We start from the raw sequence: 21,908 nt of genomic DNA, 5'->3' as shown, positions 1-21,908 counted from the left end.
ATAAAAATAATAATATAATAACATAATGATGTTATTATGCTTGTGTACAATTATGTACAGATCGTATTATATTATAAAATAACAATAACATTAACAACAAAAAAGGAATAATTTAAAAATGTTATATTATTATTCTCTACAATATAATACCAAAAATATAAATGTATTTCGCTTGTGTACAAGCACACAATTGTATTATTCTATAAAATAATAATATAAATAATACAAATTATTATGCTTATATATTTTTTAGAAAAACTAAAGAAACAAATAAATTATTATTATTCTATAAATAAAATTCACAATTAATATTACAATTAAATTTTTTTGTAGTGTAATATTTTATGTGTGCTACTGAGTTCCAACCAGTTACAATAAGGCTAATAATCAGTTATAAACCAAACCAGACCTCTGGGATCCCCTCAGTTGACAAGCCTCTGAGATTTTGGAAGAATGTTTTTGACAAATGTTTTATATGAACTTTTATATCAAATACATTTTTTAATAAAACCAAACCTCATGGAGAGTGACAATGTTATATGGACGAAGACTTAAGATAAAGGACACCACTCAGAGACTTGAATATAAAATATAAATTTTATATCTTTGATATTGACACAATTCCAAATAAATACACAAATTGTCAATTTAAGTCCTATTTAGGATCCATAGACGAACAACAACACACAAAACCAAAGCTGAAATACAGTACATGACACACATAGTGTGTCTATGACTGCGTCTCATTTCAGAGGCTGCGTCCTCCAAAGGTCGGATCTGAAGGCTGCATATGTCATCAAGAATGTTTTTATTAAGAAAAGTAATCATTATAAAATTTAATGTTTTTCCATGTGTAAAATTTCTTTTTTACTTTGCAATTTAACTGTTACTTTTTTTAAATGAGACTGCTCCGATGATATATGCAGACTCCAAAATGAGACGCAGCATATGAGTTTGCGTTACAGAGGAGGAGGAGGAGGAGGTCTGGGTCCACTGTGACACTGGTACCTGTGGAGAATATCAAGATTACATTTTGTGCTGGGCTTAAAATCCATGGTGTTTCCAGTCAAAAATGACCAAACATATACAAATTGCTTGTAAATCGAAAAATTGTACAGGTGCAGCTCAATAAATTAGAATGTCATGGAAAAGTTCATTTATTTCAGTAATTCAACTCAAATTGTTTAACTTGTGTATTAAATTCAATGCACACAGACTAAAGTAGTTTAAGTCTTTGGTTCTTTTAATTGTGATGATTTTGGCTCACATTCAACAAAACCCCACCAATTCACTATCTCAAGTAGAATACTTCATAAGACCAATACAAATTGGCACCCTTCACAAGGAGGGTAAGCCACAAACATTCATTGCCAAAGAAGCTGGCTGTTCACAGAGTGCTGTATCCAAGCATGTTAACAGAAAGTTGAGTGGAAGGAAAAAGTGTGGAAGAAAAAGATGCACAACCAACTGAGAGAACCGCAGTCTTGAGAGGCTTGTCAAGCAAAATTGATTCAAGAATTTGGGTGAACTTCACAAAGAATGGACTGAGGCTGGGGTCAAGGCATCAAGAGCCACCACACACAGACGTGTCAAGGAATTTGGCTACAGTTGTCGTATTCCTCTTGTTAAGCCACTCCTGAACCACCGACAACATCAGAGGTGTCTTACCTGGGCTAAGGAGAAGAAGAAATGGACTGTTGCCCAGTGGCCCAAAGTCCTCTTTTCAGATGAGAGCAAGTTTTGGATTTCATTTGGAAACCAATGTCCTAGAGTCTGGAGGAAGGGTGGAAGCTCATAGCCCAAGTTGCTTGAAGTCCAGTGTTAAGTTTCCACAGTCTGTGATGATTTGGGGTGCAATGTCATCTGCTGGTGTTGGTCCACTCTGTTTTTTGAAAACTAACGTCACTGCACCCGTTTACCAAGAAATTTTAGAGCACTTCATGCTTCCTTCTGCTGACCAGCTTTGTAAAGATGCTGATTTCATTTTCCAGCAGGATTTGGCACCTTAACCAGCACCAAAAGCTGGTTAAATGACCATGGTGTTGGTGTGCTTGACTGGCCAGCAAACTCACCAGACCTGAACCCCATAGAGAATCTATGGGGTATTGTCAAGTGGAAAATGAGAAACAAGAGACCAAAAAATGCAGATAAGCTGAAGGCCACTGTCAAAGAAACCTGGGCTTCCATACCACCTCAGCAGTGCCACAGACTGATCACCTTCATGTCACGCCGAATTGAGGCAGTAATTAAAGCAAAAGGAGCCCCTATCAAGTATTGAGTACATGTACAGTAAATGAACATACTTTCCAGAAGGCCAACAATTCACTAAAAATGTTTTTTTTATTGGTCTTATGAAGTATTCTAATTTGTTGAGATAGTGAATTGGTGGGTTTTTGTTAAATGTGAGCCAAAATCATGACAATTAAAAGAACCAAAGACTTAAACTACTTTAGTCTGTGTGCACTGAATTTATTTAATACACAAGTTTCACAACTTGAGTTGAATTACTGAAATAAATGAACTTTTCCACGACATTCTAATTTATTGAGCTGTATCTGTATATTATGTATATTATCCCCAATAAGATGTTTTATAATACAGATCGATCTCTTATATGCAAAACGATCAAGGGATTTTTGATTTCAAAGTTCATGACCCCTTTAACTAGAATTTTCAGGAAAAGAAAATCCCCTCCAGGTCAAATGACAAAAACATAACACGAGGGTAAAAACACCCTCTTATCCTTCAACATCACATAAAGACCTATACTGTATATGTGTGTGTGTGTGTGTGTGTACAGACCTGGTCTCTGGATCTGTGTTAGAGAAAGTGGAGAGAACTCTATATCCAGTCTGCTGCAGCGCTGTCATGTAGTGGTTGGAAGATCCTCTGACCTGCCTGAAGTTGAAATCACTCTGAACTCCACGCAAGAGAGAGACAACTGCCTTCTGCTTCTTATCTAAAAACACACACACAAATGTGTTCATGGTGTGTGTTTGTGTTTAACATTGTTTTACATGTATGTATACGTACATCTGCTGACATCATGTGTGTCATCTTGCTGATCAGGTACGAGTGTGTGTGTTCCTGCACCTCTTAAAGGAGCCGGTCGGGTCACCAATGGTACCAAACCGGGTAAAGTAATTTCACCACCTGAACTAGAACTCTACACACATGCACAAAGTTATCATCTCTGCAGTATAAATTGTATCTAATCCCTTCATTAAATCTAGACAGCAAGTGTGAGATACCTGTGCTTCGTTATTTAAAAGCTCTGCTCGGGTTCTTTCCTCCAAGGTGACTGTCATGCCATCTAGAACTTGCAGTGTAGACAGATGCAGTACAACCGCCGGCCTGTGCAGTGATCGCCGTGCCACCTGCAACACACACACTTTGTATATCATAGTGCAGAATATGTCTGATTAAAGGGATATTCAGTAAAGTAAAGAGGACAGAACATACTGTATTTATTCAGAACCAGAGACTGATTGTGTGTGTAAGGATTTGTCTGTAATCATGGTTAGTTTGGAGTTCAACCAAAAGCTCAGTTTGAAGTCTCTTCATCTAGAGAATTGTGTGTGTGTTTGTGACTCACTGGGTTGCCCACTACAGACAGTTCTATGAGGGAAGGAAGCACCTCCAGTTTCTCCAGCTCTGAAATGTCCTGTATCGCAAACAAAAGACACATTAGATCACAAATACGCATATAACCACATCTTTAGGCTTCCTTATTTGTCCTCCACCCATGAATTAGTTTGTATAAAAAATAGCAGACTATAGTAGTGTAGTATATCAGTATCTTCATCTCAAATATTTTAACCGTTCTTATTTTTGTCATGTTAACTCCTATGTCTACTGTATTAAAATATTTTAAATAAAAATAGGCATATGAAGAGAGGAATAAACAATGTGAAAATAATTAGGATTGGGAAGTGGGCAGGACACAAGACACATCAGATTAAAGGTTTTTGTTAACATGTCATGATTTCCACAGAGATAAAGGAATGAGGAGGTGAATCAAAAAGATCAGTCTCAAGAACACACACACACACAAACGTACACACACACACCTCTGACCTTCAATCAATGTAAATACTGCTTAATTGTCCCCTTGGGCTGCAGTGCTGGTGCAGTAATGGCTGTCTGTAATTACTCTATATTCAGGGGCAGGCAAAAGGCAGAGCTCTCACAGGGCCTAACAACACTAATACAAACACACTAAGTGACTGAATTACTGTAATTTAGTAATTACAGTAAAACTGCAGCTACACACATACAGATAGATCAGAATGGAGAGCTGAATAATAAAAGCAAGCCTCAAGCACTCAAACTTACACACACTCTCTCAGTGGGGTTGAGAGTAACACTGTTCCTAAGTTTCTTGGTGGATACTATATATGTCGCTAATTAAATAATGTAACCCTGACCTACATCACTTAAATATATCCTGTTAATATGGTAAATTATACCTATCATAAGATTAACTATATCTGACAGACCTGCCTGTCTAACCGATGAATGTGAACCAAACTACTTCTTTGTATTTCTTATAGAAATATGCCATGACTCAAATACCAAATGTTAAATTAAAAATATCAAACTTATTCTTAAATGCAAAGTAAGCCTATGGGCGAGACTTCTGGTTCATTAGCCGCTATAGGGAAATAATGAGAAGAATAACAACGTGCAGTAAACTATAAAACTGTTTGTCAAACAAACCAGTGTGTTCATAATTAAGATAAAACAATAAAATAATATCAAGCATCAAAATGATCTGTTTTGTACAGCTAAAAATAGCTGGACGCAGATGAGACCAGATGCCGGACCTATAAAATGTACAAAATGTACACTCTTACGAAAAAATAAGGTGGATAACATAGCTTGTTTCTCACATGAAGCTTGGAAAAGTTACAGTTTTTGTCCTATGTGGAGCTTTACAGTCATGGACGTACCTGTATTTTAGGTAGGTTGTTGTGTATTTTGTCTAGGTGTTATTGTGTACCTGTATTTTGTTCATGTCTAAGAACAGTCTCCGAAGTTCAGTGAGAGGCTGAAGGTGGTTTAGTTCACGGATGCGATTCTCTGCAAGGTGCAAATCCAGCAGAACTCCTTGTCCACAGAATGAGTTCTCACTCAAAGATTTAATTCGATTTCGATCCAGAACCAACTCACGCAGTCTGCGCAAACCATCCAATCCATCTACCTGACTGATATCATTCCCTTAATGAAAAAAGTAAGACACTTAGAGAAGATCATATTAAAGAATATATATACACTATTGTTCGTTTAATGCATATTTTCACAGAGGCTGCATTTATTTGATCAAAAATAGCAATATTGGGAAATATTATTTTAATTTAAAATAAGTGTTTTTTAAATTTTATTATATTTGAAAATATAATTTATTCCTGTGATGGCAAAAATTATATTTCAGCAGCCATTATTAGCCATTATTATTACAGTCTTCAGTGTCACATAATCATTCTGAAATGATTCCATTATGTATTTAATCCCATTTTATTAACCAGTGTCAGTTCGATGACCCAATTCAGCTGTACAAATAAGCAAAAATTACTCAAGATAAACTAACATTTGTTCTTTTTTTATTGCTGAAGAGTGTTGAACTTCCTTCTTCTGCATTCTACTGTACAGACATCAGTTAACTTTTCCTTCAGCCTGAGGCTTTTGGTGTGAAAGGGTTTTTACATTTGACAAAAATGAAACTTTTTATATTAAAAACAAGCGAGCAAGCCCTGCTCAGATTTAAAAAGTAAAGCAAAAGTAATGCATTTAAAAGTTACTTTTAAAAGTAATGCATTTAACACTGATTATCAATGTTGAAAAAAGTTGTGCTGCTTAATATTTTTGAGAAAATCCTGTTTTTCAGGATTCTTTAATGCATACAAAATTCAAAAGCATTCATTTAAAATATATTTTTTTTCTGTATATTTTAGTGAAGATATGTTTGCAGACAGTGATGAACAGCTGTACAAAAGAGGATGTACATACCTTGTAAGAACAGCGCTTTGAGGTTAGTCAGTCGACTGATCTGTAGATTGATCAGGTTGGATATACCATTATAACCTAAATGCAAAACCTCCAAACTGGACATCAGAGGCTCCAGATTATCAGTTAATCCCTCCCTACAAATAAAGCAAAGGAAGAGAGAAGAACATTTTGAAAGAAAGTGAGAAAAAAAACAAATGTAGAGGTTTGTGTCATCCATAAAAGTATAGTTTACTGCATTAATACAGTATGCAGCACATACAATTTGTTAATGAACATGGCTTTTACTCCCAAAACTTTGCAGCCTATGAAACTGTGATTCTTCTCTGGTTAGAAACATATTCACTGTCTGTCTTATTTTTATGTAATTGTGATGCTCCCTAGTGGTTAGACAAGAAACTACAGTATATCACCCCAAAAGACTATGACAGAGTGATGTTGTGTGTGTGTGTGTGTGTGTACCTGCTGGGCCTGCTGTTCTGCTGCCCATATCCACTGGAACTGACTTTATGATAGAGAACCTGCTTGTTGCTCATGTGACTTTGAACTTTTTGACGTGGTAGAATCGACTCAATATGGTTGTAGTTCAGAGACAACACCTGTGAGAGCACATGCACAAACAAAAACATACATATATATGTACACACACAGTGGATATTAGTATATGATGTTAGTATACATATTGTATATACATTCTGTCCTAAACTCATACATACTTTAAGGTTGGGCAGGAAGATGAGACCACTGAATGAAGTGAGGTTGTTGCGTTCTAGATTAATACTGCGTAAATTACTGAACAAATCAGCAGGAGTGAGATCCACCATCCTAAAACACACAGGAAAACAGAAATCATAAAGCATGAAGCAATCCAATTCTGTTTTGTTGGTTTAATTCTGACTGTAGGATTGTTGTGAGAGTTAATGTGAACCTGACTGAGCTGGACTGCAGGTTGAGTTCTGACAGGTCTCTGTAGTTGGTATGGCCCAGCTTCTCAGCCACCATATCTGCATTAAGCCGCCCTCCAAAAACATCTTTAGCAGTTTCTGATTCACACGTTTCCTACACAGCACAGACATGTTTGCACTTTTTAAATGTTAAATCAGCTAAACGGGTTACCCAAAATTTAATTTTGACAACAGTCAGCCTGATGAAAGCCTGCATTCCTTTTCACTTTCATTATATGGAAAAGAGCAGCTTAGACATTCTGCAAAATGTCTCATTTTGTGTTCAACAGAAGAAAGAAAATGATATGGGTTTGAAATGACATGTGCGTGAGTTAAAGATGACAAAATGTTCATTTTTTGGGTGAACTGTTTATTTAAAAGATGTTAAAGTATACATACACTATCTTTAAAAGTTAGGGGTTGGTAAACGTTTTAAATGCTTTTGACTTCTGCTTGACTTATTTAATAAAAAATACTGTAGAACAATACTGTGAAATGTTACAATTTAATATGTTTTGTATTTCAATTTATTTTAAAATGTTATTTCTGTAATGACAAAGCTGAATTTTCAGTAGCCATTACTCCAGTGTCACATGATCCTTCAGAAATCATTCTAATATGTGACCCTGGACCACAAAACCAGTCTTAAGTAGCACAGGTATGTTTGTAGCAATAGCCAAAAAAATACATTGTATGGGTCAAAATGATGATGATCATGTTCCATGAAGATATTTTGAAAATTTCCAACCGTAAATATATCAAAATTTAATTTTTGATTAATAATATGCTTAATTTGGACTTAGTTTGGACAACTTTAAAGGCGATTTTCTCAATATTTAGATTTTCCAGATTTTCAAATAGTTGTATCTCAGCCAAATATTGTCCTAACAAACCATACATCAATGGAAAGCTTATTTATTCAGCTTTCTTACTAATCTTCAAAAAAAATCAAATTTAAAAAAATTGACCCTTATGACTGGTTTTGTGATCCTGGGTCACATATGTTGATCTGGTGCTCAAAAATTTTTTTTTTTATTATTAACAATGCTGAGAATTGTTTTTTGGAAACTGTGGTGACTCTTTTCAGGATTCTTTGATAAATAGAAAGTTCACATGATTGTATCATAAATGTCTTTATTGTAACTTTTGAATAATTTAATGCATCTTTGCCAAATAAATGTACTACTTTTTTAAAAATTTTCTTTGAAAGGTAGTGTACATATGAAAACAAACACTATACATACAGAAGCATCAGTTATATTTACCACTGCTACTCCATCCAGTGCTTTGAGAGAAGGCAGATGGAAAACCATGTAGATCCTGTAGTTCTCTAGTTTGTTTACTAGGGGATTCCCGTACAGATCCAGAATAATTAAACTTGAAAGTGCCTGAGAGTAAAACACTGCATCACCACCACACTTCATTCACTTTAACATGTATTCTCATGACCATATGCTAAAAAATTCATGCTTTAAAAAAATCATTAATTGCACAAAATTATTATTCAAATCTATCAAGTCTCCTGACCTTTAAGTGGTATATGTCTCGGGTGGTGCTGATGTCATTATTGCCGACGTAGAGCTCGAATAACGACCGTGACCTTTGAAGCCCATGCAGAGAGGAGATGATGTTGTTCTCGACAGACAGGAAGTGAAGGTTAGGTAGCTGGTCCAAAATATCACCATCTAAATACTGTAGGTGGTTGCTGTTAATGCTCAGACGAGTCAGACGATGCATCGCACACAAACCTGCCATACAACAAACATACAAGAGCAGCAGTGAACACAGAAAAAGTAATAATGAACTAATAAAGGTTTGTCACTGGTTTTATATTAAACTCATACAGTAAAGATGGAAAAAAGAGTGAGAGAGGGAGAGACAGAGCACTACCTTCCAGTCTGCTGATACTGTTGTTATTAAGGGAAAGTTCCTCCAGTAGGGGGCAGTGCTCCAGACCCTCAATACGGGTTAATTCGTTATTGTCAAATGAAGCCCAGCGTAGATTTACCAGTCGGTCCAGATTACTGAGACGGGTCAATCGCAGACCATCAAGATTCAGTGCTGTGATCTGACCCAGCAGGACAAAGGACAAATCAGTTAAAGATATGGGTCTACCAAGAAATTATATTATGTCATTATTACCTGTGTTTCCGTCCACCTATTTGCAACTTTGGATGGAAACACAGTTTTTACTCCCTTAATGTGTATGACTTTATTTCTTCTGCTAAACACAAAGGAAGATACATTCCAGAATGTCTATAGTGCTCTTCCACATAATGGAAATCAATGAGCTGTTGAGCTCCAAAAATGGCCATAAAAAACAACGTAAAAGTCTCAAATCCCATTATAATAAAGGGCAGTTTGAATATTCTACAATCTATCTTCTTTGTGTTTCACAGAACAAACAAAGAAATGACATTAAGCGTGAGTGAATTAACCCTTTCAAGTGTGTGCATGTGTGAGAGAATGTGAGTTTATATGTCATACTTTGGTGGTCCAGCCTGACTCAAGCTCTTGCGAGTGTTTCCATGGAGATGGGCTGATCTGTGTGAGCAGGTGAGCAGAAGAGAGCAAGCTCAGACTGCGGGGACGTTCACTGTCAGTCCGAGAGTGGATCATCAGAGATGCCTGCACACAATCACACACACACACGTGCCAGGTCAAATGTGGACACAAATGTTAACATTGAGTATACTGTAATATTTATACCTGGTTGATTCTAGATCGAGCAGCCACTTGAACAGCAGCAGCCGCTTCCTCCTCCATCACTAAAACATCATCCAAATGAGTGAGAGTCTTCAGCCGACCAAGAACCACCATACGCACACATTCGTTCTGCAACACAGTAAACAGGTTGTGCTGCTTAATATTTGTGTAGAAACCATGAAACATTTATTTGATGAATAGACAGTTCAAAAGAACAGCTTTTTTTTAAATTGTCCTTACTGTCACTTGAAAAGAATTAACATCCTTGCTGAATAAAAAATATTAAATGATTATTTTTTAAATCTCACTGACTCCAAACTTTTGAACTGATATGTGACATTGGACTAGAGAACCAGTCATAAGGGGCAATTTTTTTAAAATGAGATTTATACAGCTGAATAAATAAGCTTTCCACTGATATATGGTTTGTTAGGATAGGACAATATGTGGCTTAGATACCACTATTTGAAAATCTGGAATCTGAGGGTGCAAAAAAATCAAAATATTGAGACACCTTTAAAGTTGACCAAATGAAGTTCTTAGCAATACGTATTGATAATCAAAAATTAAGTTTTGATATATTTATGGTAGGAAATGTCCAAAATATCTTCTTGGAACACGATCTTTACTTAATATCCTAATGATTTTTGGAATAAAAGAAAAATCTGTAATTTTGACCCATACAAATATATCCGCACTACTTATGATTGATTTTGTGATCCAGGGTCACATATGCCTTTTTCAGTCATCATTCGGTCATGATACTTTATGTTTTATACTATCTAATATGAAGCTCAATCATGTAAGGTGATTTGTACCCTGTGCCAAGGATTGTGCCGTGTATCCAGTCGGAGCAGGGCCGGTGTGTGTTTACGCAAAATGTTCATGTCATCCCTGATTCGGGTCAATTGATTCCAGCGAAGATCCAGTTCTATCAGTCGACCAAGTCCACGCAAACCCTCCAGAGAGGAAATATGGTTAAAACTAACATCCAGATACTCCAGGTTTGGCTAAAGGATTGCAAGAAAGACAGAGGGACAATAAGAGACAAAGACAGTCACAGAAAGTCCTAACTTCATATTCAATGACAGGACTTTATTTAACTGATTATATGATTAAAATTTATTTGTGACATCAACTAAAAATTCATTTTTAGAGCGAATGAAGACCAAAAAAAGTGTACTAAAAGAATATATAGGGTGAGTTTGACTATTGACAATTTTGTCATTCTGCCTTTAAAGGTGACATATTATGAAAATCTGACTTGTTTCATGTTTAAGTGTTATAATCGGGTCCCTGGTACATCTACCAACCCAGAAAATGGGAAAAAGAACCCAGTTATTTTTTTTGGCAAGACTTTCTCTGCAAGCATGTGAAAAAAACAAGCATGCCACATTTCATTCCCCCATGACGTGATTATAATATTACTGCCCCTTAATCTGCACATTTACACCCATTACGGCGCCATTCTGTTTTCGCAAGTGACAACGGTGTACCAGTTCTAATGCCATGGCAAAAGTTTGAGCAAAGCATGCTAACTGTCCTGTGTTTGGCTGCACAGATGAGCACAGAACACCATTTCGAGTCCCATTCTCAGAGGAGACAAGACAGCAGTGGATTTATGATTTATTCACTGTATATTACACTGTTGCCACACAGATTTAATATAAATGAGACATAAGTGTTTTTGTAACTTATGTGTGTTTTTAACATAAACTTTTGTGTATTCGACAGTTTAAGTGCAATAAGACATGTAAGATAACGTAGTTTAGTACTCACATGCCAAGTAACAGCCGCCTTCTGTGCACATATTTTGGATGTGTGCATTCAGAAAACGTAAAACTAATATGGTTTAAAACATATGAGTTGAGTGTGACAGACATGATAATCTAAACCAAACAGATGTTTTTGTTTCTGAGTTGGGTGCTGTAAAGGCACAGCCCTTTTCTGGAAAAGGGGGCGGGGAGCAGCAACTCATTTGCATTTAAAGAGCCATGCACGAAAACAGATTGTTTCAGCTTCCACTCAAAATAGGCATTTTCAAAATGATATAATAAATAATCTGTGGGGTATTTTGAGCTGGAACTTCACAGACACATTCTGGGGACACCTGAGACTTGTATTACATCTTGTAAAATATTAAGTTAGTGATACTGTCATGTTTAGATAAAGGTTATGAATGAATAGTATGATCTCATCACCATGTGTGAAACATCGTCCAGATGAGTGAACTCATTGAAGCTGAGGGCCAGTTGCTTTAAAGCTGTGAGTCGAGAGATCTCAGGCAGTTTATTCAGACTGTTGCCATGTAGATTTAGCACCTGTATGACAGGAAATAAGTCAATAAAATGATCACAGTCTCACTAAATGACCTATATACTACAGATATACAGGTTTGTGTGTTGTAAGTCTCACTGTGATCTGACTGAGGACATTTGCTCTGGCCACTGCCAGTATAGACTTCTCATCTAGACTGAGCAGCTTGGGGTGAGGCTTTAGGATGGGTTCCAGATTTAATGCGTCCTCATCCAGGTCCAGCTCAGCACGGGACACAGATGGGGCATCAGCAGGGGATGCATGAGAACTGGACGGGGAGTCTGGAGAGTCTGGCTGGGATGTGTCCTAGAGAAAAATACCATAAGATAAAGATGGTTTGATTACTCATTACTATTTTCTGATATGAGATTAACAGAATGGTGTAAACGTGAGTGTATACAGTTACAAACATATACCTGTGTTACATACTCAAAGTCCACAAGATACTCTGGAAGCACCATTTCATGGTCAAACATGTACCACAGCTTCTGCCGCTGTCTACAGTCACAGCTGTCCAGCAGGCTGGAGGGACACAGTGTGTCTGATGAACAAAAATACACATACACACACATGATCACCACTGCCCTGAAAACATATTTCTCTAATGGGTTACATACTCCAACTCACCAGGGGCTGTTTGTGCTGTGTGCTCTTGCTCTTTAGAGCAGGTACTGAGGTAGACAGAGTTTGCTTTTGGGTAATGATCACAGTCTATTGGGAGACCCTCCTTTGCTGCAGCACTGCGGCCCAGGAACACTTTAGAAATGATCAACTGACCTACAAACATACACAAATGCATGAAAGCAAACACTTTTAAACATCAGTGACTAATATATTTATAATGTATGCACGCTACAGCTCAGTTGGGGGCAGCATTTTTTTAATTAATCATGGACACATTAAACTTATTTATGTTACACAGGATATCTGTTTCAAGTAAATGATTCTGAAGGATCATGTGACACTTCAGCTTTGCCATCACAGGAATAAATTACATTTCAAAACATTTTATAATAGAAGACTGTTTTAAATTGTAATAATATTTCAATATATTACTGTTTTTACTGGGGGTTTGATCATACTGTATTTTGAGCATAAAATCTTTTACATTTTATTTTTTAAATCTTACTGACCCCAGACTTTTAAATTTGTATTATTATTTGGTGCCAGTACTAGTGCAGAAATGACAGACAACACTTTCAAATTAATCTAATTTAAAGGTTCTAAGTGAATCCAGACCATGTCTGAAGGGAAGAGGATCTTCAGGGCTACTTCCTGATGTCGAGCAACTCTTCTTCTGGATAAATGTCATTCGCAGTCGATCAGACAGACTCACGCTGTTAGAGAGGGGGACGGCTCTCTCTCTGCCTAATGCCTGAATGAAACAAACACACATCTATGTTCAAGATGATGGGTCCATTTAAAAACAACAGAAACTCATAACCAGGCTTTGATGGGTTGTGTACCTTATATGCATCAGCAGTTTTAAAACCATTTTCTAGGATTTGTAGTATCTCATCACTTTCACAGGAATGTTCTGGATCGGGCACATAGAACAGATACTCCATGCAGCGTTTATAGTTCCTGTCATACACACATACGCACACAAATGGTATTACTGTAGATACAGGCACTCCCTTCCACAGACACTATGCTGGCAGAATCATATCTCATGATCTTAAAAGTTGATATGAACTATTAATATGGATTATTGATTCATGCATATAAAAGCATGACTATCAAATGGCGACTTTTGAATAAGGCATTCTGTTTCTTGTTGAAAAGGTTTTGACTATCCAGCTATAAACGGCATGTAATGAACCTGATACTAAGATCACTATATTATATTATATTATATTACAGTATTTTTCATCCTGAATATTAGGGAGTACATGGGAACTGGGGATGTGTTACTGTGCTACTTTTCCATTGTTTTTCTATGTAAACACATGCTAGACTGACGTGTTTGACCATTGTTCCTGTGTTCTTGTGCATGACATGGCATTCTAAAAACACAGAGTTTATGTTAAAAAAATTCAACTTTTAAAAATGCACCTTGAGGCCTCAAAGTGTTCTATGTGTACTTATGTATATTCCATTAAAAAAGCATGTTGCAATCTCTAATCTGATGTGGCTGGCTGACATTTCTGGGAGTCATAGTTTATAGATCATAAATTCGGGGAGTGAGATTTTATAGATTATAACTTCTGGGAGTCTATAGAGTATCAGTCTGCATGAAAACATAATCCTGTTTACAATAATCCGTATTCATCAATCCTTATTTATAATCTGTGCGGTCTGTTTTCCTGGTATCACTATCAGATTTACAGTTGAGGTCAAAGAGATCGACCAGTATATTGATTTAGAGATATTTTGACTCAAACATTTACATACACCTTGCAGAATCTGCAAGATGTTAATTATTTTACCAAAATAAGAGGGATCATACAAAATGTATGTTATTTTTACTGACCTGAATAAGATAAAGGACATTTACATACACTACTGTTCAAAAGTTTGGGGTCAGTACATTTTTATTGTTTTTTTTTTTTAAAGAAATTAATACTTTTATTCACCAAGGATGTATTAAGTTAATAATTAAAAGTTTATTAAAAGTTAGTAATAAATAATTTACATTGTTATAAAATATTTATATTTTGAATAAACACTGTACTTTTTAAACTTGTTATTCATGAAAGAATCCTAAAAAAATCACAGGTTCCAAAAAATATTTGGCAGCACAACTGTTGATATTATCCAACATTGATCATTCTAAAAATAAATCTGCATATTAGAATGATTTCTGAAGGATCATGTGACACTTAAGACTGGAGTAACAGCTGATAAAAATTCAGCTTTTCATCACAGGAATAAATTCTATTTTAAAGTATGTTAAAATAAAAAACATTATTTTATATTGTAAAAACATTTTGCAATATTACTGTTTTTTTCTATATTTTTAATCAAATAAATGCAGCCTTGATGAGCATAAGAGACTTCTTTAAAGACTATTACAAGTCTTACTGACCCCAAACTTTTGAACGGTAGTGTTTAGTCCACAAGAGAAAATAATAGTTGAATTTATAAAATAAAATGCTTCAGAAGGAAGCATGATGCATTAAGAGCCAGGGGTGTAAACTTTGAATTTGAAGATTAAGGTAAATTTGAATAATTTTGTCTTCTGGGAAACATCTAAGTATCTTCTGTAGCTTCTAAAGGGCAGTACTAAATGACAAAAATATGATATTTAGGCAAAATAAGAAAAATGCACACATCTTCATTCTGTTCAAAAGTTTTCACCCTCCGGCTCTTAATGCATGGTTTTTCCTTCTGAAGCATCAGTGAGCGTTTGAACCTTCTGTAATAGTTGCATATGAGTCCCTCAGTTGTCCTCGGTGTAAAAAAAACTGATCTCAAAATCATATATTCATTGTCAGAAAGGGTTCAAATACACAAAAATGCTGGAAAACCAAAGAATTTGTGGGACCTGAAGGATTTTTCTGAAAAAGAGGCAGTTTAACTGTTTAACTGTTTAACAGGCAGTTTAACTGTTCAGGACAAACAAGGGACTCATGAACAACTATAACTAAACTTTTTTTTAGTTTTAATTATAGTATAACTAACTTTTGAACAGGGTCATTTTTATAAATTCAGCTATTATTTTCTCTTATGGACTGTATGTAAACATCTTTTATGTGAAATATCTTATTCAGGTCAGTACTACATAAAAAATAACATGCATTTTGTATGATCCCTCTTATTTTGGTAAAATAATTAACATTTTGCAGATTCTGCAAGGTGTATGTAAACTTTGAGCACAGAAAGAAAAAACAAAAAGAAACTGATCATATGTTTTGCATGTAAATAAGACTGCCTCTTCCTATCTAAGTGGGTATTTCTATATATATGCATATACAAAAGTCTGGCTCTGTGAGACACAACAAGTGTCTGACTCACTGTGAGTAGGGTGAAGGTTCCTGTCTGCAGAGCAGAGCGTGTACTTTGTCTTGGAAGCATTGCCGCAAGGCTCTGTTATGGATACGGATGATTCGATTGATCTTAATGCCAGTGATGTGGTAAGGCTTATAATCCCACGCACAGAAACGAGACAGCAAGAGATCATAACATGATGTGAACCTGAGAGAGGAAGCAGAGAAAAGTACAGATCAGTAATTCTGCATGTTGTTTATTGCTACAACAGATCCTGCATGCATAAATGTGGTACCAAGGTTCGCCAGTGTTTCCCTCCTCAAAGCGAATGTTCCCTACGGTTTCCAGCTCCAACAGCAGAAAGTGCACCATCATATCCCTTCTATCTGAGGCCAAAGCCACATCATGCTGATGACCTGCTTCTACCCTGAGACAAAAAAATCAGATATGCGAGACCTGACAATAATGCAGTTTATGTACTGTATATAAAAATGCACACTCACTCCTTCAGCCGCTGCTCCCAGAATGTCAGTCTGTCTTTAAGAGCATCCAGTTTGTGCTGCAGTTTCTGCTCATGTCTGTGGTCATTACGAAGGTCAGAGGTCAAGTCTTCAGGTTCTCCTGACTTCTTACCAGCAGACTGTACAAGGGACAGCTCACACTCCATCTGCTCACAGAGAATAAATGGGTTTTAGGGTACAAACCAGAGAGTTTTTTTAGGTTTTTTTAAGATACTCTAAATATGCTGTATACTAAAATATACTGTATATACTCACATTTCTGAGCATGTGTGTTAGAACTCGTATTTTCTCCTCTGGTATTTGTATCTGGTTTCTCCTCTGCTGCCTGAGCTTGGCTTTGAGCTCATCAAACTGTCTTTGTGCACAACGTACCCGCATGGTGTAATACATCATTTTCTTCAGCACTGTAGACTGATGCACAACCATGCGTTCTCATCATTCTCAAACACAAAAGATACATTTAGATGCATGAAATAAAGATTCTCTCACCTCTGCTGTGTCTTTGAGATGTTTGCTGGATATATCATATGTGTCCAGACGCTGCAGGTGTGGCATGTGATAAAGGACGTGTATGTAGTAATTATAGAGCAGACACAGCGGGTTTGGAACGGATTGAGGATCCTTCAGACTCAGGTGCCTTAGTCGGGGCAGCCGAGCCAGATGGGTCAGTTCCTATAAGAAAACCAAGGGCTGTATGATACATACAGTTTTTTCTTTGAGGGATCAGGACTATGAATATTACATTCATTTATATTGATATTTAGTGGTAAAGCATGACTATTACTATTGCCCATATGTATGGTATATATTCATTTACGGTATAAATGCTGTTTGTTATAGATATTTTGTTAATTTTGCAACATCAGTAAACAACTTCTGCCTACACAAATGAAACATTTTGCTGCAACATTAAATGGAAGTGCATTAGTTTCCCATTAGAGAAAAGAGCCTTGCATATGAACCTGAAAACAGTTCACCTGAACAATGAGCCCACTGTAAACGGCACAAAGCACCATACAAATACCTATCGGCTTGTGTCATGATTTTGTGCGTGTGTGTTCGACAGAAAGAGCTGTGAAGAGCCGTCAGAGAATGCCCAAAGCGAGACAGAGGAGCTTTCAATCACTCGACTCACACAAAATAACAAAGACTCCCATTTAGAGATGTGCATCCCATTCAGGCTCCACACCACTTGAAAATGAAAATATTTATCTATGTTATTGAAAAAGTATTTCTTTTCCTTTTGTAAAGGAGAGACAGATGAAAACTGCTTGGGCAGAGATGCCACATTACGATAATGATAAGAAGTAAAAAGCAAAAACCTGAATCGCGCAATTCCTGAAATGATCAGGTCTCTCTGGGAGAGTTGAGAAAGTACAGAGTTTGCACAGAAATAACAGTAATCAGATCCATAGTGAGCAGGAGAGGGAGGATGCAATAATGGCATGTAGATACAGGCCTGCAGTAATAACGGTGTGAAGGCCAGAAGGAAATTATTACCCAGCAATCTTGGACACAAACAAACAAACAAAATGGGCTCTACACAAAGGGCAATCAACAATCTAATAAGAGAAAACATGATTTTAGGCATCATCCATGTGCGCAGCAAAAATGTAGCTATGCTCCAAAGTTTAATACATAAGTTGCAGACACATTAGTGAAATTTTAGGTCCATTAGTCCATTGTCTAGACTAATTTGCCATTTACCTATGGGTTTTTATTATGAGGTTTTCAGTTTATTAGTAGAATGTCTTTGGTGAATATAAATTGATGATAGTTGGACATTTTGCTCTAAAACTTAAATTACTCAAAATTACTTACTGCAAATTTTGAAGCAATTACACTACCAGTCAAACGTTTTTGAACAGTACAATAAACAATAAAATAATGTTTTTTAAAGAAGTCTCTTCTGCCCACCAAGCCTGCATTTATTTTATCCAAAGTACAGCAAAAACAGTGAAATTTTGAAATATTTTTACTATTTAAAATAACTATTTTCTATTGGAATATATTTTAACATTTAATTTATTTCTGTGATTTCTAAGCTGAATTTTTAGCATAAATTTTCCAGTCACATGATCCTTCAGAAATCATTTTAATATACTGATTTGCTCAAAAACATTTATTACTATTATGATGAAAACAGCTGAGTAGAATTTTCCAGGTGTCTTTAATGAATAGAAAGTTCAGAAGAACAGTATTTATCTGAAATAGAAATATTTTGTAACATCATAACTGTCTTTGTCATCACTTCTGATCAATTTAAAGCATCCTTGCTAAATAAAAGTATTTAAAAAAATTATATATTGATTCCAAGCTTTTGAATGGTATAGTATATAATGTTACAAAAGCTTTTAATTTCAGATAAAAGCTGATCTTTGGATCTTTCTATTCATCAAAGAATTCTGAAAAAAAAAACAATTACCCAGCTGTTTTAAATACTGCCAATAATTATAATAAAACATGTTTCTGGAACAGCAAATCAGCATATTGGAATGATTTCTGAAGGATCATGTGGCACTAAAGACTGGAGTAATGATACTGAAAATTTAGCTTTGATCACAGGAATCAATTACATTTTAAAATATATTCAACTAGAAAACAGCTATTTTAAATAGTAAAAATGTTTCACAATATTACTGCTTTTGCTGTATTTTGAATCAAATAATTACAGGCTTGGTGAGCAAAAGAGACTTCTGTAAAAAAAACATTAAAAATCTTACTGTTCAAAAACTTTTGACTGGTAGTGTATGTTTATTTTTAAAAACTTATTTTTGTAATAAGTAACTACATAAGAACGTGACTGTAAAAAAATGTGACTGTACCTTTAAGGTAAGGTGTTAAAAAAAGTAGATTACATTTAATTCAGTTTAAGATTATTTATGGCTTATTCATGAAAATAAATTGCTATGATACAGTTATTCCAATACCAGGTCAAATAATGGTATATTTAACATACCTTGAAGGAACTGATTTTGTTCCCTGAAAGGTTTAGATCTTGGAGATTGATGTTGGGATCCAGACTATGACCTTAGAAAAAAATACATTAAATTTTAGAATATCAAGAAACAGATTTTAAATGTCTATGTATATTCTAATATTATAGTACAAATTTCAAATGCTAAAACAGAAAAATGTGTTTATTTCAGGGGACGTACCAAGTGACTCAATAGCATTATCAGCAAGATTCAGCTCCTTAAGGTTTACAAGTGAATTGAGTCCCTGCAAAAACAAGGTGTAAAACAATGGTATAAACACATATACAGTTTAATATACCTTGAAACTTCATATACAGTATATCCAGACATAAACATATGCTACCTGTATGTCAGAGATCTGGTTCTTATTAAGCCACAGAACTTGAAGGTCGACCAACATCTCTAGATTTGTGATCTGCTGGATGTTGTTGTCATACAGAAATAACTTCTGCAGGTGCACACAATTATGTAGACCAGAAATTTCCTACAACACACAAAAAGTAAACTAGTTTTATAAGAAAACAAGCATTTGAAATTAACAACCTTGGCAAAATTGCAGAAAAGGCCAAAAAAACATAATGTAATCACACTGAAATCCAATCCATGAAACATTATCAGAAAAATAAACTGAAAGCATTACAAACCGTTTCAGTAACTTACGTTCAATTTGCACTCTACTACCCATAATTCTTTCAGGAGTGGGCAATACTCCAGGCCCTGGATTGAGCTGATGCTCTGGCCTACAATAGTGAGACTGGACAGTCTGGGGAAGAGAGAGAGACCCACCATGCGTGGAAACCCAGAGAAAAACATCTCCAGAACCATTTCACCACTCCCCTCCTGACACACCTTCTCATGGCAGAGTCCATTAGACACACACTGAGGAAATAAACAAACCAAAGACACTTCAGCACAGACCAGCACATGTGGCTTAGATTAGAAAACCACACAGCAAGATCAAATTGCACATTAAGTTAATTTAGCTGAACTGGAAGAAAAAAAAACTACAAAACTCACCAGCTCTTTTATAATTTCTTCATCTCCAGTTAGCCTCTGCTTTTCATTCTCTGTCATGATCTCCTTAAAAGAGTTATCTTTTGTCAAAGGCTTATGAACATTCAAACGATATAAAAATACTAAAAATTACAACTGCAGTTACTAAACGCTATAATAAACAAAACCTACATTTCTTTCTTAGTTAATACTAAACAGCACAAAAAAGCATACTGAAACTATAACAATACTGCAAAAAAAACCTTTTACATATATTAATAAACTTCATCTCACAAAACACACATTCCTCATTTTTACTAATTGTATAAATGTGTTTTTGCAGTTGCAGTAAGAAATCCTCACCTGTTTGTGTAGCCTATGTCCGACTGAATATAATAGTCTACAGCCCAGCAGGTGAGGTGACCAAGTCAAATTCCTTCACACTCCATGATTTAACCACTGCAACTACAAAAGATCAGTTTACCTTCTCTCCACCATAAACTTCAACAGATGCATGATGCGCGTTAAGTGTAAACATACCTTTCAACAGTAAAAACATATCAGCCTTCCAGCATCGAGCCGCACTTGTAGTGATTTTCCTTTTTATTTGACTCACTGCAATGTTTACATCAGGCCGTTGCTAAGGAAGCGTGGCTCGCCGGTGCTAAGGAAGTCCTGTTGGAACGTGTTGTTGTCCGCCAGCAGATGGTGCTAAAACACCGGATCATGCATTCCTATTCTTATATATTCATTTTTTAACACTTAACATTCACAGGGGATACATATAACAGAAATATTGTTTAAAGAAACAATATGTGGCTCAGGCTGATGCAAAGCAATAAAATACATACACAACCAGAATACTAAACACAGAAATATTCTACTAAAATAATAAGGCCAAAAATACATAATTTGATAAATAAAAACAGAAAACCTAATAGATACAAAGACTCAATATAAAGCATCTTAAACAAAAATAAGTAAATAAGTAAATAAAATAAAATGTCAACTTCAAAAGAACAACCAGGAGGAAACATCAAAGTCATTGTTTTTCCATCAACACTGCTGTTTTAGCAGCTTTTAGCAGTTGAGGTCAAAAATTTGCATCCCCCTTTCAGAGTCTGCAATATGTTAATTATTTGACCAAAATAAGAGGGATTGTACAAAATGCATGCTATTGTTTATTTAGTACAGACCTGAATAAGATATTTCACATAAAAGATGTTTACATACAGTCCACAAGAGAAAATAATAGTTGAATTTAGTGATAGTTGTTCATGAGTCCCTTGTTTGTCCTGAAGAGTTAAACTGCCTGCTGTTCGTCAGAAAAATCCTTCAGGTCCCACAAATTCTTTGGTTTTCCAGCATTTTTGTGTATTTGAACCCTTTCCAACAATGACTGTATGATTTTGGGATGCATCTTTTCACACTGAGGACAACTGAGGGACTCATGTGCAACTATTACAGAAGGTTTAAACGCTCACTGATGCTTTATAAGCAAAATCATGCATTAA

The 21,908-nt window shown here is 35.6% G+C and overlaps 1 protein-coding gene across 2 annotated transcripts; it reads right to left on the bottom strand.

The window, feature by feature from the left end:
- Positions 1–599: 599 nt before the first annotated feature.
- On the bottom strand, positions 600–21,684 carry lrrc9 (leucine rich repeat containing 9). 2 transcript variants are annotated; one of them, XM_051126910.1, is made up of 34 exons: positions 20,935–21,684; positions 20,758–20,859; positions 20,419–20,481; positions 20,062–20,280; positions 19,745–19,885; positions 19,582–19,645; positions 19,383–19,453; positions 16,913–17,095; positions 16,679–16,834; positions 16,406–16,569; positions 16,198–16,329; positions 15,930–16,109; positions 13,439–13,556; positions 13,212–13,347; positions 12,600–12,749; positions 12,389–12,513; positions 12,072–12,278; positions 11,858–11,977; positions 10,475–10,666; positions 9,660–9,785; positions 9,438–9,578; positions 8,841–9,018; positions 8,478–8,698; positions 8,216–8,338; positions 6,935–7,065; positions 6,723–6,831; positions 6,469–6,605; positions 6,010–6,143; positions 5,003–5,220; positions 3,596–3,664; positions 3,252–3,377; positions 3,034–3,166; positions 2,803–2,959; positions 600–1,008 (listed from the first exon to the last, which is right to left on the bottom strand). In XM_051126910.1, exons 3-34 carry the CDS (start codon positions 20,473–20,475, stop codon positions 960–962), a joined length of 4,467 nt encoding a protein of 1,488 aa, XP_050982867.1. In that variant the 5' UTR covers positions 20,476–20,481; positions 20,758–20,859; positions 20,935–21,684; the 3' UTR covers positions 600–959. The 2 variants fall into 2 exon arrangements, with proteins under 2 accessions (XP_050982867.1, XP_050982868.1); XM_051126911.1 differs by having other exon boundaries at positions 20,758–20,853.
- Between the last annotated feature and the right edge of the window lie 224 nt (positions 21,685–21,908).

Source organism: Labeo rohita, chromosome 13 (genome assembly GCF_022985175.1).
Source record: "Labeo rohita strain BAU-BD-2019 chromosome 13, IGBB_LRoh.1.0, whole genome shotgun sequence".
NCBI lineage: Eukaryota > Metazoa > Chordata > Actinopteri > Cypriniformes > Cyprinidae > Labeo > Labeo rohita.
Note: the sequence above shows the minus strand (reverse complement) of the source record. Positions and strands in the feature narration are given on the sequence as shown.